A 14,332-nucleotide genomic window follows, 5' to 3' on the forward strand; every position below is an offset into this window, starting at 1 on the left:
AGTTGAATGAACCAAGAGAGGGAGGGACAGAAGACAGATAAGTGATTAGAAGTTCCTGCTGGAGTGAGACCATGGACCATGTGATTTTTCTATACCCCACATAGGAAAAGAGCACCTTTATATTCTTTGAATATGGTGGACAGACTTGGTAGGGAGGCAGAGAAGGATGTGTATGTGTGTGTGATGTCGGGCCAATTTCCTGTGATGTGGGAGGCAAGATCTTCTGAGAGTGAGTAGGGTGGGAGCTGGATTGTGGGTTTAAACAAGGACGTGGACTTTTGGGAGAGTCAGTGTACAGATAGGAAGAAGTTGCTCCGTGGGTCCTGATGACCACATATCAGGATGGCCCAGCGATGCTAGATTTCAAAGATGAGCTCTCTGGCCACCCTAGTCAGTGGGACTCTGGTGATCTCTGAGGCTTTGGAGCTGAGCTTTGGGGTGGGAAGACTGAGATCCAGAGAATTGAGGGTGCTAATGAGAACAGAGTTCCATTGACAGCCTGAGCCTTATAGAGAAGGCAGGCCAGAGAGAGGGAGCAGAAGTAAGTGTCATATGAACTAAGCGACTTAATGTTGTTAAGTGAGTCGGAAATTCACTGTCTTACGCAGATAAGTAAGGTTAGAGTTAACATGTATCAAAGGTTTACCAGGTATTATACTGGTACCAGTTTTATTGTGCTCTTGCTAACAAGTGTTCTTTCACCTTTTGGGGATGATCTTACAGGGGTAAAAAGCTGGTACAAACTTTGATTCCTCAGGTGATTCCTCAGGTGAACAGCAAGTTCACGTATGGGCTATGCGTACATACGAGAGAGAGAGATTGAAAGACTCCTCACGTTCTTTGACCATGCTTGACAATCAATCAAACACTTCTACATTCTAGTCCTAAGTCTCGAGTACACAGAATACGTTCCAGGAGTAATTTATATACTCAACAGGCAATTGTATCTAGTATAGTAAATGGGAAAGTTGAGGAAAAAGTATCAAGCTAACTGTGGCTTTGGTGGGTTTATGTAGTCGCCTTAGAAACGTCCCCATCGTCAGTGGGAGCACAGTTTGATTCCTTGGTGCCACAGGTGTCTCCATCCCTGGATATTCCAAACTCACATTCAGTTGTGAGAAGCATTCCGTCCCGAAGAAGCACCTGACCAAGAAGCTCGAGGCTTCCTGTGAGGAGATGCTCACTAAGGTTAAAGACGAGTTAGACTACACCGTGGACAGCCAGACAGGGGACTTGTCCCTAAAGGGCAAATGCAAGACTGTCAAGGTTGGTGCGACGACCTGTGTGCAGGGGTGTGTGTGGCCAGAGGGCACAGGGACATGATGAGGGGAAGGCGAGCCAGTGTGACACAGGATGTCCTGGATCCACAGGCGAATAGGGAGGAGAGTTTGCATTGATGATGGGTGGGTCATGCGGTCGGCACACGTGGTCCCCCAGCCCGTTCGTGGACTCAGTTTCTTGTGTATTTTTAAAAAAAGGCAGGTCCATCCAAGAATGCAAAGTGGATGAGCCACTTACACGTGCCCCAAAGAGAACTGGAGCGACTTCTGCTTGTCAGGATGGAGAGTCGGAACCGCTTCCTAAAAAACCCTCGGTTTTTCCCTCCTAACACTCCCCAAGGAGGCAAGTCTCTTCTCTTTCCCCCAAAGAAGCCAATGCTGACAGGAGACTTCCCGAGTGGAGATCTGGAGGAGAGGTGGGTCTTTTCCAGAAAGTCAGACCTGTGGAAGTAAACCCAGAAGGTCCTAGGTCTGCTCTGGGTTATAGAGGATCCTAGACTTTTGGGGGAGGGTGGGGGGCAGGATATCAGTATCAGAACAGAGCAGGGCTTCAGGGCTCCCCAGAGGCCTGGGTTTGTGTTCCTCTGACCTGCCAGAGCCCCTCTGCTTACATCTGACTGGTCTTGGTCTGTAACCATGTGCTTTTCCATTGCCCTCATACGTCTTGGAATACGAACCTAAAAATAAAAATACTTAAAATTTGATTAATTACAAATAATAAATTAAAATTGTGATTTTTCTCTCAGAGCACCCCTTTGGCTTATTTCATTAACTGTCCTTATGAAGGGAATGAATGGCTTCATGGGTTCATAGTTTCAGGGGACTTAAAACTATTCACACGTATTAAAGAATGTCTTTTTATCAAGAAAAATTAGACAGATATTTGCAAAGAAACACAGCACCTATATTGAAAACCCAATTAGGATATTTGTGTGGAAGCTTCCAGAGTGGAAGCTTCCTGTGTGCATATTGAAAATGAAACACGCAGCTGCACATATCTTCACAAAGATTCTGTCCTACAGGAAAATTATTTTGTAACCTGCTTTAAAAACAGGAACAAAACCCAATACATGACATATTGTGAATAGCTTTGACAGTTTGGGTGTCTTTGTTTTGCACAAATCACGCAAATGAAACTGACAGCCTTTCTCCCCTCATTTGCCCTTCCACAGTTGTGTGGATACTCCCGTGTTTCTGGCTAAACCATCAATCGGATTTTTCACGGATTATGAAATTGGGCCAGTTTATGAGGTAAAAAATCTTATTTCTCTCTAGCACCCCCCCTTCATCAGCTTCCTTATGTTTTAAGGATGCATGGAATTTTAAAACCATATACAAAATTAGAGTAAGAGACTACAATAAATCCTTGTGTGCCCATCACCCACCTTCAATAATTATCTTTTTTCTGCAAATCTGGTTTCACGTATTACTCCCACTGCTTCTTTGTGTGTGTGTCTATGTACACGTGCATACACTGGAGTGTTTTAAGGAAAAGCCTAGGGATGCCTGGGTGGCTCAGTGGTTAAGCATCTGCCTTTGGCTCAGGGTGTCATCCCAGGGTCCAGGATCGAGTCCCACATGGGGTTCCCACAGGGAGCCTGCTTCTTCCTCTGCCTGTGTCTCTACCTCTCTGTATCTCTCATGAATGAATAAATAAATAAAAATATTTTTTAAAAAAAGCCTAGACATCAGACCATTCTTTAATTAAAAATTCAGTATGTATGTCTACAGGCAAGGACTTTTACAAGATAACCATTATCATACCCAGGAGTATTAACATTAATTAACATTAATGAATACTAACTAATATCGGGATGCCTGAGTGGCTCAGTGATTGAGCATCTGCCTTCAGCCCAGGGTGTGATCCTGGAGTCTTGGTATCAAATCCCATGTCAGGCTCCCTGCATTGAGCCTGCTTCTCCCTCTGCCTGTGTCTGTGCCTCTCTCTCTCTGTGTCTCTCGTGAATAAATGAATAAAATCTTAAAAAAAAAAAAAGTCAGTGTACATTTGGTGTATTTGAATCAGAATTCAAACATTGCATTTGGTTAAAATATGTCTTATTCCTCCTTAATTGGTAGTGATCCCTCCTCTACCCCCTGCTAGATTTTTTTCCCCTGAAGTGACTATTTCTGTTGCTGTACACAGTGGTTGAGACTTCTGGTTGTCCAATATCTTCACCAGGACTCAGTCTTTTTAACTTTAACCATTCTGAAAGGTATCAGAGATAACTCATTGTGCACATTTTCATGTGTCTATTGGCCATTTGGATAACCTCTTTTGTGAACTGTTGATTAATACCCATTTTTTCTCTTGGGTTGTCTGTCTTTTCCTTGCTTATGGATAGACTTTTTAGTCCTATAATAGATTTGAGTTCTTTTTTGAACCATATCTATTCTCAGAGTTTACCTTTTCATTTTTTTTCTTTTATGGAAGTAGAGCTGATACACACCGTCACATTAGTTTCATTACTATGAATGACATAGTAATTCAATGATTCTGTGCCTTATGCTCTGCTTACCACAAGTGTAGCTCCCATCTGTCAGCGTACAACACAATTATAATACCATTAACTCCACTCCATTCCCCATGCTGTGCCTTTCATCTCCATAACTAACACATTCCAAACTGGAAGCCTGTATCTCCCACTCCCCTTCACTCATTTTGCCCCTCTCCCACCCGTCTCCCCTCTAGCAACCATCAATTAGTTCATTCTCTGCATTTATAGGTCTGATTCTACTTTTTTGTTTGTTCATTGTTTTTTTAGGTTCTACATTTAAGTGAAATCATATGGTATTTATTTGTCTTTCTCTGCCTGACTTATTTCACTTAGTGTACTACCCTCTGAGTCCATCTGTGTTATCACAAATGGCAAGATTTCGTTCTTTTTATGACTTACTAATATTCCATTGTGTATATGTACCAAATTTTCTTTATTCATCTACCAAAAGACGTTTAGGTTACTTCCATGTCTTGGTCATTGTAAATAATGCTGTAATAAACCTAGAGGTGCATACATGTTTTCAAATTAGTGTTTTCACTTTCCCTGGATAAATACCCAGCAGTAGAATTACTGAATCATAGGGCAGCTCTATTTTTAATTTTTTGAGGAACTTCTATTCTGGTTTTCACAGTGTCTGCACCCATTTACATTCCCATCAAAAGTGTGTGAGGGTTCCTCTTTTTCTCCACATCCTCACCAACACTTGTTGTTTCTTGTGTTGTTGATTTTAGCCATTCTGACAGGTGTGAGATAATACCTCATTGTGTGATAATACCTGCCATTCTGACAGGTGTGAGATAATACCTCATTGAGTGATGTTGAGCATCTTTTCATGTGTCTGTTAGCCATCTGGATGTCTTTTGTGGAAAAATAATCAGGTCCTCTGCTCATTTTTAATTGGACTATTTGGGGGGTTTTTGCTGTTGACTTGTATAAGTTCTTTATATACTTTGGATACTAACCTCTTGTCAGATACATCATTGGCAAATATGTACTCTTAGTAGGTTGCCTTTTCATTTGTTGATGATTTCCTTCACTGTGCAAAAGCTTTTTATTTTGATACAATTCCTATCATTTATTTTTGCTTTTATTTCCCTTTTCTGAGGAGACCTATCTAGAAAAAAGTTGTTAAGGCTAACGGCAGAGATTACTGCCTATTTTTCTTTAGGTGTTTTATGATTTCAGGTCTCATATTTTGGGTTTATTTTTGTGTATAGTGTTAGAAAGGGTCCAGTTTAATCAGCATGTAGCTGTCCAGTTTTCCAAATACCATTTATTGAAGAGATTGTCTTTTCCTCATTGCATATTCTTGCCTCATTTGTCACAGATTCATTGATCATATAAGTGTTGGTGGATTTTTGGGTTCTCTAGTCTGTTCTCTTGATCTATGTGTCTGTTTTTGTGCCAGCACCATACTGTTTTTGTTATTATTGTTTTGTGTATCTTGAGATCTGGGATTGTAATACCGCCAGCTTTATTCTTTTTTTGCAAGAGTGCTTTGATTATTCAGGGTCTTTTGTGGTTCTATACAAATTTTAGGATTATTTATTCTAGTTCTGTGAAAAATGCTGTTGGTATTTTGATAGGGATTGCATTGAATTTGTAGATTGCTTTGGGTAGTATGGATGTTTTACTGTTCTTCTAACTCATGAGCATTGAATATCTTTCCATTTATTTGTGTCATCTTCATTTTCTTTCATCAGTGTCTTATAGTTTTCAGAGTACAGGTCTTTCATCTCCTAGGTTAAGTTTATTCCTAGTTATTTTATTCTTTTTGGTACAATTTTAAGTGAAATTGTTAATTTCCTTTTCTGAAACTTCATTATTAATTATAGAAATCCAACATATTTTTGTATATTATTTTTGTGTCCTGAAACTTTACAGAATTCATTTATTCTAATAGTTTTTGATGTTGAACCATCCTTGTATTCCCAGAATAAGTCCCACTTGATTGTGTGAATGATACTTTTAATGTATTTTTGGATTTGGTTCACTCATATTTTGTTGAGGATTTTTTTATCCATGTATTTTAAGGATATTGGCCTGTGGTTTTCTTTTTTTTGTAGCATCTTGGTCTGGTTTTGGTTCAGAATAATGCTGGCCTCATAGGATGTATTTGGAATATTTCCTTTCCTCTTGTATTTTTGGAATAGTTTGAGGAATAGGTATTAACTCTTTTTTTTTAATGTTTAGTAGAATAGTTTGAGGAATAGGTATTAACTCTTTTTTTAATGTTTAGTAGAATTTACTTATGAATCCACTGGGTCCTAGACCTTTGTTTCTTCGAGTTTTTTTTATTGCCAATTCCATTTCATTACTAGTTATGAGTCTTTTCAGATTTTCTATTTCTTCTTGATTAGTTTTGAAAGATCATGTGTTTCTAGGAATTTATCCATTTCTTCTGTGTTGTCCAATTTGTTGGCATATAATTTCTCATAATAATCTCTTATAATCTTTTGGATTTCTGTGGATGCCATTTGTTCCTTCTCTTTAATTTTTTATTTTATTTATTTCAGTTCTCTCACTTTTTGTCCTGATGACTCTGATGAAAAATTTATCAATTTTATTTTTTCAAAGAACCAGCTCTTGGTTTCATTGATTTTGTCTATTGTTTTTTGGTCTGTATTTCATTTAGTTCCACTGTGATCTATATTATTTTCTTCCTTATACTAACTTAGGGCTTTGTTTGTACTTCTTTTTTCTAGTTCATTTATATCTAAGGGTAGATGGTTTATTTGAGCTTTTTCCTGTTTCTTGAGGTAGGCCTGTATTGCTATATATTTCCTTCTCAGAACCATTTTCATTGCATCCCAGAGATTTTGGACCATTGTGTTTTCATTTTCATTTGTCATTAAAATTTCATTTTAATTTCTTCATTGACCCATTGGTTATTTAGTAGTATGTTGTTTAGTCTCCATGTGTTTATGATTTTTCCAGCTTTTTTCTTGTAATTGATTTCTAGTTTCACACTGTTGTGGTTGGAAAAGATGTTTAATATGATTTTGATCTTCTCAAATTTATTGAGACTTGTTTTGTGGCTTAAAATGGGGTCTTTCCTGGAGGATGTTACATGTGCACTTGAAAACAATATGTATTATGTTGGTTTTGAATGAAATGTTCCATATATATCTGTTAAGTCCATCTGTTTTAATATGTTATTTAAAGACATTGTTTCCCTCTTGATTTCTGCCTGGATTGTCTATCCATTGGTATACCCATTGATGGGGTGTTTAAGTCCCCTACTATTATCATACGATGGTCAATTTCTCCCTTTATGTCTATTAAGATTTCCTCTGTGTATTTAGGTGCTCTAACATTGGGTGTATAGATATTTACAATTGTTATATCCTCTTATTACATTGATCCCTTTATCATTTTGTAATGCCTGTTTTGTCTCTTTTCCCTGATATAAGTATTGCTATCCTGTCTTTTTTTCTCCCCACTTGCATGGAATCTATTTTTCCATCCCTTAGCTTTCAGTGTATGTCCTTCAGACCTGAAGTGAGTCTTTTGTGGGCAGTATATAGAGGGCTCTTGTTTTTTATCCATGTGTCACTCTGTATCTTTTGATTGGAGCATTTAGACCATTTAAAGTACATTTAAATTAATTACATTTAATTAATTACATTTAAAGTAATTATTTGAAAGTATGAATTAATTGCCATTTTGTTCATTGTCTTCTGATTATTTTTGTAGTTCTCTGTTCCTTTCTTCTCATGTTTTCTTTCCTTGTGATTAATTACCTTGATGTTAAGTTGTGTTTCCTTTCTCTTCATTTTTTTGTGTACCATAGGTTTTTGGTTTGTGGTTATCAGGAAGCGCATTCTAAGTATATAGCAGTCTATATTAAGTTGATGATCATTTAAATTTGAAAACATTGTTAAAGAATTTCATTTTAACTCTCCCTCCACATGTTATGTATATGTTATTGTATTTTACATCTTTTTATTCCGCAAGTCCCCTCAGCTAATTTTTAAGATATAATTGATTTACTTCTTTTGTCTTTTCAACTTCATACTAGCTTTTTAAGTGATGACTCCACTGCCTTTACTGTGTCTTTCCTTTTATTTATAAAATTTTTCCTTTCATAATTGTATTTCTAATTATGACTTTTTCTTTTCCACTTAAGTCCCTTTAATATTTCTTCTAAAGCCTGTTTGGTGGTGATGAATTCCTTTAGCTTATTTTTCTGCGAAATCTTATATCTTTTCCTTCAATTCCAAATAATAACCTTGAAATATATCATGCTACTCTCTCCTTACCCCATAGGGATTTTTTATTAGTTTGAGTTCTTCTATTGTTTCTTTTTGGAATCATAAGCAAATATGTGGATATATTTGAGTTCCCTTTCCTTCTTACTGTCCTTGGTACCTTGTTTGTTTCACTTAACAGCATATCTAGTGATTCCTTGGAGAGTAGATATAGAGACTGACCTGATTTCCCAGTCTCCTTCATTTTCATGCTAGCCTCCACCATCCTAGGGAATCAGACCAAGACCACGCATAGTAGTCACTGACTCTGCTCACCAGGTCTAAAGACAGCCAGGCTTAATCATGACAGATCTCATGACAGATCCTTCATATACATGTGAATTGTAATTTACACTTTAAAGAGCATTTGCAAATCCATAATCTTTTTTTAAAGATTTATTCATTTATTTTAGAGAGAGAGCAAGAGCATGTATGTGTACATGGGGGATGGGGCAGAGGGAGAAATCCTCAAGCAGGCACCCTGCTGAGCCTGACTCTGGGCTCCATCTCAGAACCCTGAGATCACAACCCAGGCTGAAATCAAGAGTTAGACACTCAACAAACTCAACTACCCAGGTGCCCTGCAAATCCATCATTCTTCATGAACTCTCAACCACCTGTGGTAAAAGCAGACAAATATGTCAGTCTTATGTGCTGTTTGCTAAAGCAGTTTTGTTGTTGTTGTTGTTGTTGTTGTTGTTATTTCTTTAATATAACAGTGATAGATTCTTTTTTGGACTTCTGTGTCTAGTCACCATGTTTCAAGGACAGTTGCAGAAACTAGCAAAGACTCCAAGAAAGAGAGTAAAAATAATTTCCATTGGAGAGTGGAAGGAGGCAAAAGGAGAGACACGCAGGGCCATATGATAGACCCTTTATATGCAGGACTGGAGGGTGTCAACTGTGGAAGCCTATAGACAAGGTAGACACAGAATGCCTTCTTGTCTTCCCTCCTGTCTCTGCCTAGTGCTCTACTGCTCATCGTTTTCCTATTGCTGAGTTGTCACTTCTTTGGAAGATCACCCTGACCTTTCTTAACTGGATTAAATGTCCTGATTGCAGGCTCTTTTCCTACCACTTGCTCTTTGGTGACACAGTGTTACATTTGTCTTCCCAATAGACTGTAAGCCCAACAGAATTATTTCTAGGTTTGTGTTATCATTTTATTATTAGTGCTTGGCATACTGTAGTTCCTCAGTTAATATGTATGGACTGAATTACATAAATACTTGAAGACAGGTCTACCTGTTAGCCTTGCCTACCCCTGATAAGATAAATCGAGAGCAAATGAAAGGTGCCATATTTTACTAAAAAACAATAACAACAACAACGACAACAACAAAAAACATCCAACTCTGTGTGTGTGTGTGTGAGAGAGAGAGAGAGAGAGAGAGAGACAAGAGACAGAGTCAGAGAGAGAGGGAGAGAATGACTTCCAAAGGGTTTTGATAAGTTAGTGAATGACAGCCCACAAATGGGCTTAAGGTATTTATTCCTTTAGAAGGTTACTAAGCAGCATGCCTGGGTGACTCAGTTGGCTAAGCATCTGACTTGATTTTGGCTCAGTTCATGATTTCAGGGTCGTGAGATCAAGCCCTGCCTCAGACTTTGTGCTGAGCATGGAGCCTGCTTAACATTCTCTCCCTCCCTCTCCCCCCTCTGCCCCTCTCCCTACTTGAGTTCTCTCTCTCTCTTAAAAAAAAAAAAGAAGAGGTATGTGATTTTCAAAGAGGCAGAAAAAAAAGAAGGTTACTAAGCAGGAAAAGTGTTTTATGGGGAAGTATATGTACAATAACGTTAAAAATTAAAGTATGATGTAATGATTACATAAAATGAGTACCTATGGCTAGAAGCCACCAATAGTACATAAAGAATCATACATAATCAGTACACTTCAGAGAAAAATTTATGGTCATAAGTTTTTTTAATAAACTTGATATTGATGAAACATCTTAAATTTTAAAAATATATGAATGAAAATTAGATTTTTTACTGTTGCAAAAAGAAGTTACAAATAAGAAATGGGGATGCTAGAATCAACTCTGGTGCTGGATTGTAGTTGGAGGCATAAGTATGGATTTGTGGTTTCAAACTGTGCATTACACTTACACACAGATGGATAGGTACAGGAATAAATGTAGATGTATATGAATGCATAAGTTAGTACAATTGCATGTATTTCCTATCTACCCAGAGGAACAGAAATAGTGACACTCTAATAGCAGTTAGCACACCTAGTGTCCAGATCTTGGTTTCTAAGTACTGTCCCAATAAAAGGCACCAGGGCTGCTTAGTAAAGTAGTTGATTCCAGGGCTGAAACAGGGGAAATATGTGAACCTAGAGCATCTGTGGTACCATAAAGTGTAAAGAAGTGCTGAGAAAGAGAGAGAAAAAGAGAGAGAGAAAGATATAGATGGATGGTTGGAAGAGGGGACATTTCAAGAGGACACAGAGCTCACAATAGCCAAAGTTGAAACATTTGAAACAATAAAATAAATAATAATGGTATTAGATTATAACCCAAAGAATAAAATAAATGTCTATGAATTCATACTGATATAAGGAAATATCTGAATAAATAAATAAATGGAGAAAAGGATAACTCTCTGTTACAGAAGAATTCTAAGTTAACTTTTAAGTTTTTAAGTAATCACACTCAATATGGGGCTCAAACTCAAACTCACAACCCTGAGATCAAGAGTTGCATGCTCTACTGAGCCATCAGCTGCCTCTATTACAGGAGAATTCTCATTTTTAATATAGAAAGAATGAAAGAAATAAAAAAGTTACCATTAAATATCACACTGATAAATTTGCAGGCAAGATACACTAATAGATGCTAAAATTAGTGAGTAAAAGTTTAAATAGAAACAGAAAAGTCTTTCCCCAAATACCTTGTAATTACAAAGGAAAAATAATAACTACAATAGAGAATCCTAGCAGACACCACTTTGGCCAAATGATTTATTTTAACATCCCCATAATAAGACATTTTGATATCATAGGCCCCCAATATTACGTACTGAGAAGGGCACATCACTTATGTGATATTCTTGCAAATAATGCATAACCTCAATCTAATCATGAGTAGACATCAGACAAACACAACGGAAGGCCATTCTACAAGAACATTGCACAAAATAACTGACCAGTGCTCTTCAGAAGGCTCAAGATCAGGGCACCTCGTTGGCTCAATTTGTTAAGCCTCCGACTCTTGGTTTCTGCTCGGGTAATCTCGTGGTCATGGGATTGAGGCCCATGTGGGGCTTTATGCTCAGCACAGAATCTGCTTCAGATTCTCTCTCCTCTCCCTCTGCCCCCCCCCCCAAATAAATAGAATCTTTAAAAAAAAATAAAAGGCTCAAGGTCATGGGCAACAGGAAAGACTAAGGAACTGTCACAGATCAGAGGAGACTAAAAAGACATGGAAACATAATGCAATTTCAGATTTTGGATTGGATCCAGCAATGGAAAAAGGAAGTTAGTAGACAAATTGGAAAAGTTTACATGGATTCTGTGGTTTAGTTAGTATAGTGTAGCAAACTTTATTTCTTAGGTTTGATCATAGTTCTCTTGTTATGAAGATGCCAATATAAGGGGAAGCTGAGTAAAGAACATATGGGAACTCTCTGGATTATTTTTTGTAACTCTTGTAAATCTTTTTTTTAAGCTTTTATTTATTTATTCATGAGAGACACACAGAGAGAGGCAGAGACACAGGCAGAGGTAGAAGCAGGTTCTTTGAGGGGAACCCGATGTGGGACTCGATCCCAGGATTCCAGGACCACGCCCTGAGCTGAAGGCAGATGCTCAACCACTGAGCCACCCAGGCATCCCTGTAACTCTTGTAAATCCAATATCAAAACCAAGCATTAAAAAATATATGTATATTAGGAAGATCTCCGGTTATGGCAATATTGTAGCTAGATAACCTGAAGAATAAGAATCTAAAGAAAATGAGAATTCTAGATAGAACTGAAACTACTCAGTAGTAATAGGGCTTACCAGCAATTCAGACACAGATGAAGAGAAGACTTGCAGAGAGTTCAGTAGAAGAGATCCAGACCAAACCACAAAGAGAAAAAAAGAAGGAAAAATACAGAAAGTAGCATTTTAAAATATGGGACCTAGTAGGTATGGGACCAGGGGTCCCAAAAGGTCTGCTACATAATTGGAAGTCCCCAAAAGAGAGGAGAGAGAGGATGGGGCAGCAGCAGAGTTGGAAGATGTAGTGGATGACAGTGATCTAAAAGTAACAAAGAAATCTTAAAAAAAAAAAAAATAGGGCACCTGGGTGGCTCAGTGGTTGAACATCTGCCTTTGACTCAGGTTGTGATCCTGGGGTTCTGGGTTTGAGTCCTGCATCAGGCTCCCCACAGGGAGCCTGCTTCTCCCTCTGTCTATGTCTCTGGCTCTCTCTCTCTCTCTCTCTTTGTGTCTCTCATGGATAAATAAATAAAATCTTTAAAAGATAACTAAATAAAAGTAACAAAGACATCAAGCCATAGATTGAAGCACTAACAACCCTCAGCAGAGTAAAATAAAAGAAAATTATACCCAGGCATGTTATACTAAAATTCTGTTCTAAACCAAAGAAGGAGGGGGAAACCCTAACTTTAAGCATCTAGAGAAAAAAGACCCACTACCTTCTAACAGAAAAATGATTGAAGCTAAAAAATACTTGGAATGGAAGCTTCAAAGTGGTGAAAGAAAGTAACTTTCAATATAGAATTCTAAACCTAGTGAAAATATTCTTCAAAAATGAAGATAAAATGAAGACATTTGCAGACAAAAGCTGATAATTCACAACCAGATAATAATCATTCATCACCAGGAGATCTGCACCAAAGGAATTTCCAGTCAGAAGACAATGATACCCATATGGAAGGAGAGTAATGCAAGAAGGAATGAAAAGCAACAATTGCATGACATGTAAATGGACCAGGTACTCCAATTAAAAGAGAAGGATTATCAGACTGGTTAGAAAAACAAACACCAACTAAACATTGCTTGTATGACATTACCTTAAAAGTAAGGATAAAGGATGGAAAAAGCTTTATTAAGCCTATAGAAGTTAAGTTAGCCTAGCCTAAAATGAGTTCATTTAAAGTCAGTATTTGGGAGGAGTTGAAGATGGCAGAGGAGTAGGAGACCTTAGTTTTATCTGGTCCCAGGAATTCAGCTAGATAGCTATTAAATCATTCTGAACACCTGAAATCCCACTGGAGATCTAAGAATAGCTGCAACTCTGCAAATAGAAAAGCTACCACTTTCTGCAGGGTAGGAGATGCGGAGAAGTGAATCTGAGGCGATATATGGGAAGATAAACTGTAGCAGGTAGGGGTGGTGGGTCGGGAGCCCCCATCAGCCCCACCAGAAAGTGCTAGAGCCACAGAGCACAAATCCAAACTTTTAGAGGTCTGCTCCTGTTGGAGACATCCCTGCCTGAAAGGGTTCAGGCAGGGAAGCAAGGATGGAATCCTAGGTGGGACAGTGTGGTCTCAGGATCCTCAAGGTCACAGGAAGACCCAGGCATTGGAGTCAGCAGAGCTCCTGAGCATCATCGGAGCAGGGGAAGCTGGCTGCAGTCAGCAAGCTAGAGAGTGGGCTCTCAGCTTGGGGTTGCCATAAACTGTGAACCATGGCACAGTCTGCATGACTGTTCCCTGCTCCCACTTCCGGAGCAGGGCCCCAGCAAGTGGCAGAGACCCCCTCTGCCTCCCTGCAGGAGCCTACAGGGTTTGGGGACTCAGGCACTAGAGAATCAGCACAACAGGCCCTTCCCCCCAGAAGATCCGCAAGACCATCCAGTCAAGACCAAGTCTACCAATCACACAGAAGTGCAAAACTCCAGCACTAGGGGAATATAGCATGTAGAATTCATGACTTCTTGTTTTTTGTTTCTTTTTCTCACGATTCTGTAGTCTTTCAATTTTAATATTCTCTTTCCTTTTCAACCAATTTCTTGTTTTATCAATTATTTTTAAAGTTTTTTTCTTAATTTTCATTTTTACAGTTGCATTCTACCGTTTCATTGTATTTCATTTTTATCTTGTATATATATTTCTTTCTTTGCAATCTTGGGATTCAGTTTCTTCTAACAGCCCGGAATCTAGTGTATGGCTCTATTCTCTTCACCAGTCTGTTCATATTTGCTTTTGTTTGTTTGTTTGTTTTTTCTTCCTTTTTTTTGTTTTCATTTTTGTTAAAGTCTTCATTAATTTTCATCTTTACAGTTAATTCTATCCTTTAAATGTATTTAATTTTACTTTTGTATATATATGTTTTTCTTTCCTTATA

At 38.1% G+C, this 14,332-nt stretch overlaps 1 protein-coding gene across 11 annotated transcripts in view; it reads left to right on the forward strand.

The window, feature by feature from the left end:
• DLEC1 (DLEC1 cilia and flagella associated protein) overlaps positions 1-14,332 on the forward strand; it is a 78,979-nt gene that overhangs the window by 19,392 nt on the left and 45,255 nt on the right. For 9 of the 11 annotated variants that reach the window (XM_025461290.3, XM_025461288.3, XM_025461286.3 and 6 more), the window contains exons 4-6: positions 1,076-1,266; positions 1,479-1,696; positions 2,453-2,531. The exons of the other annotated variants lie outside the window; for them this stretch is intronic. In XM_025461290.3, coding sequence (XP_025317075.1) covers positions 1,076-1,266; positions 1,479-1,696; positions 2,453-2,531 — 488 coding nt within the window. The remainder of the gene's footprint in view (positions 1-1,075; positions 1,267-1,478; positions 1,697-2,452; positions 2,532-14,332) is intronic. 11 annotated transcript variants of the gene reach the window in all.

This window comes from Canis lupus, chromosome 23 (assembly GCF_003254725.2).
Source record: "Canis lupus dingo isolate Sandy chromosome 23, ASM325472v2, whole genome shotgun sequence".
Lineage (NCBI taxonomy): Eukaryota > Metazoa > Chordata > Mammalia > Carnivora > Canidae > Canis > Canis lupus.